Below are 2,825 nucleotides of genomic sequence, written 5' to 3'. Positions count from 1 at the left end.
AGTTCGTTCGGGGCATGGCTATCTCCAGCTGCAGCCTGTACTTATGTGAGTGACATCATAGAAGGCAATGCTGATGGATCTGCCAGCCACATTGCCACAAATTCTCGTAGTGCCTTTGTTGACTTCACCGCCGCGAGGGCCGAAAGATCGCTGAGGAAGCTCTCTGTCAAGAAGCACCGTGACCCGTTGACCGAATCCTTCCGGAACATGGCTAAGAAGCTGCTGCTCGAGAATGAATCGACAGAGAATTTTGGTAACAACGAACTACTGCATTCTGAAGACGCACCTGATCCGAATGAGGTTGCATTTTATACCAAAAGCACTGGGGACACTCAACAACAGTCGACCTAGGAGCAATCCAGCTATGAAATAGCTTCTCCACCTGCATCGTCGAAGAAGCAAGCAGCGGTACCACCGATCGCAACCTGAAAGGGGACCAATCAGTGTATCTTGGCTACCAATCCGATATTCAGCTATGATGCTTCTGTGCATGGTTTTCACTTTCAGTTTCAGAATTTTTTTGCACCAACCAAAATTCAACTGTGATCCTTATGATTTCGGTTTGCATTTCGGCCAAAGGGCTGAAATATTCACTTGAATTCAATTAAATATTTGATATTTTTGAGAAATATTTGAATTCATGTACACTACTCTAATTACTGAAATATTTTGACCAAAATGTAAATATTTAAGTGCCTACTGAAATCAGTGACATTCAGTAAATTTCATCGAAATCTCACTGAAATTGAAAGCCATGCTTCTGTGCCGGACAGTGAACAGTGCCATTTACATGGACTGCATCCTGCTGGGATTATCAGCTAAATAGTGCAAGCAAAAAACTAAAACTCCTGCCTGAACTTCATGGTGATATCACCTGTGATTGCAATGGCTATCAGTCAAGGTACATAATGGGTCTGTGATTGCATCGCTTGAACTTAGAATACTCGAACCAAAATTACCATGATAAACCGTGTAGCTAATGACAATTCATTTCAAGCTATCTGAAAACATAAGACTGGAAAGATACAGGCAAGGATGTTCATGCTGATACCACCCACCAAGACGCAGTGTGTGGAGATATATTTCTCGATAAGGAGCCTCAAGAAATTGGTCATCAAGAAACATTTAGAAAAGCTCGGAAACCTCGTGCACTACGTTGCTCCTGTCCCTCGCTTCCTCCTGCTGCACACGCTAGTTTAATTTCGTGTTGGATTTCTATACATGCGTGTTCTTCTGGCTTGCCGCAGAGGTGTGCCACAGCCCTGCTCCCCGCAGCATGACCTCGCTGATGTTGTTAATTCCAACTTTGGTATGTACGTCTGTACACCTGCAGCAATTCAGTTTTTCCGGGTTTTTAATATAAACTCACACGGTCAGTTACATGTTCAACCTCCGACGCGCAACTGGATATGTCGCAACCCGCACAGCTGCAAGAGCAGAGCGCACGCTGCATCATTTTGTACTGGGCGATCAACCATCTGCTGAAGCTCTTTTTCCGGGTAATCATTGTCACCGTCTCTGTAAGGGGACCTATACTCTTCTTTCCCCCCTCAAACATCCCGGTCTTCTCTCTGCTGAACTCTATTGTGGGTGTGTTGGCAGAGGAGATCCGACAGACATGCTCTGTGATGGCAGCCTCTGCAAGCTCCACCTCCGGAGCCGTGGAATCTACACATCCAATGGCGGCATGGATTCTGGTGAGACTAGAGAGATGCTCAATGCCAAATTCAAAATCTCCATAAAGAAACATCATCTCTAGAGCGTTGAAGTGGAGCCGAAGCCCCCGCAGCCGTGGCATGGCTCCTCGATCAAACTGCAGCTCATTGCCACCAGCCTTGCATGTGAACCAGAACACCTTAAGACACGGAAAGGCTCCACTGGAAATTATCACCCTTCTTCTTTGTCTTCTGGAAGATGAGTGCGTGTCTGTCATGGCAGCACTTCCCAATTGACTAATTTCAATATTCAAGTGGGTGACACAGGGGGCCATACAAAATGCAGCACTTCCCAAGATTGCACCAGATATGGTCAGCTCAAATCTTGGCAACTGGTACGGACACAAGTCCATTTGGCCAACCAAGTCACCATCAAGACAATGCAGAGATAGGGATTGAAGGTTAGAGTGTCCAACCGCCCTGAGGAAATCGACAATGGCACGTGCACTGTCCATAGATGGGTCTAACCCGTCAAAGCTCAAGCCAAGGACCCTCAACCTCTCCGACTGAACCGGCAGCTCTACCACCTTATGGAGTGACTCGATGTCGTTGACACGGATCGTTGATACTTCTCGTAGTCCTTTCATTATAGGGATATCACTCAGCATCTCCACAACATCTTCAATCAATAGGCATACCATCCTTTCCAATCCAACTATAGATGCAGGCAGATTTCTCAGGTTCATGTGCCTGACATCCAGCGTCTCCAAGTGCTCCAGCTATCCAATTTCGCCTGGTAATGTATGGATAGCAGCCCCTCTCAGTCCCAAGTATCTTGGCAGAATCAGCCCTCCAATGCCTTTCAGATGGTGGCTTCTCAAATTACCATTATCTTCCACATCGAGTACTCGTAGAAATTTGAAGGTTCGTAGAACAGGCTTCCCTTTTGAGCATTTTTATGGTACCCTATACTGCTGAAGCGGGAGGGACCAGTATAACTAAATCGGACCATTGATTTCCTGAGGGTAGGATAGGCATCAAAATTAAGGCGATATGTTTTCTTTTTGCCACGGGCCTAGGTTTGAGCCCATTTTGTACGCACACCCAGTTGCGCTACTCGATTGATTCGCCTCCTTCTCCCTGCCGCCCGCCGCTCGCCTCCTTCTCCCT

At 46.6% G+C, this 2,825-nt stretch overlaps 1 protein-coding gene across 1 annotated transcript; it reads right to left on the bottom strand.

The window, feature by feature from the left end:
* Positions 1 to 362: 362 nt before the first annotated feature.
* On the bottom strand, positions 363 to 2,598 carry LOC119342835 (the record flags this gene model as incomplete). Its single annotated transcript, XM_037614175.1, has 3 exons — positions 363 to 425; positions 1,370 to 2,162; positions 2,496 to 2,598. Coding segments are annotated over 3 exons (959 nt in total), but the record flags the coding sequence as incomplete, so codon positions are not given.
* Positions 2,599 to 2,825: the final 227 nt, after the last annotated feature.

The sequence above is a fragment of the Triticum dicoccoides genome, unplaced genomic scaffold, assembly GCF_002162155.2.
Source record: "Triticum dicoccoides isolate Atlit2015 ecotype Zavitan unplaced genomic scaffold, WEW_v2.0 scaffold106864, whole genome shotgun sequence".
Lineage (NCBI taxonomy): Eukaryota > Viridiplantae > Streptophyta > Magnoliopsida > Poales > Poaceae > Triticum > Triticum dicoccoides.
The sequence above is the reverse complement of the archived record's forward strand: the minus strand, read 5'-3'. Positions and strand labels throughout refer to the sequence as shown.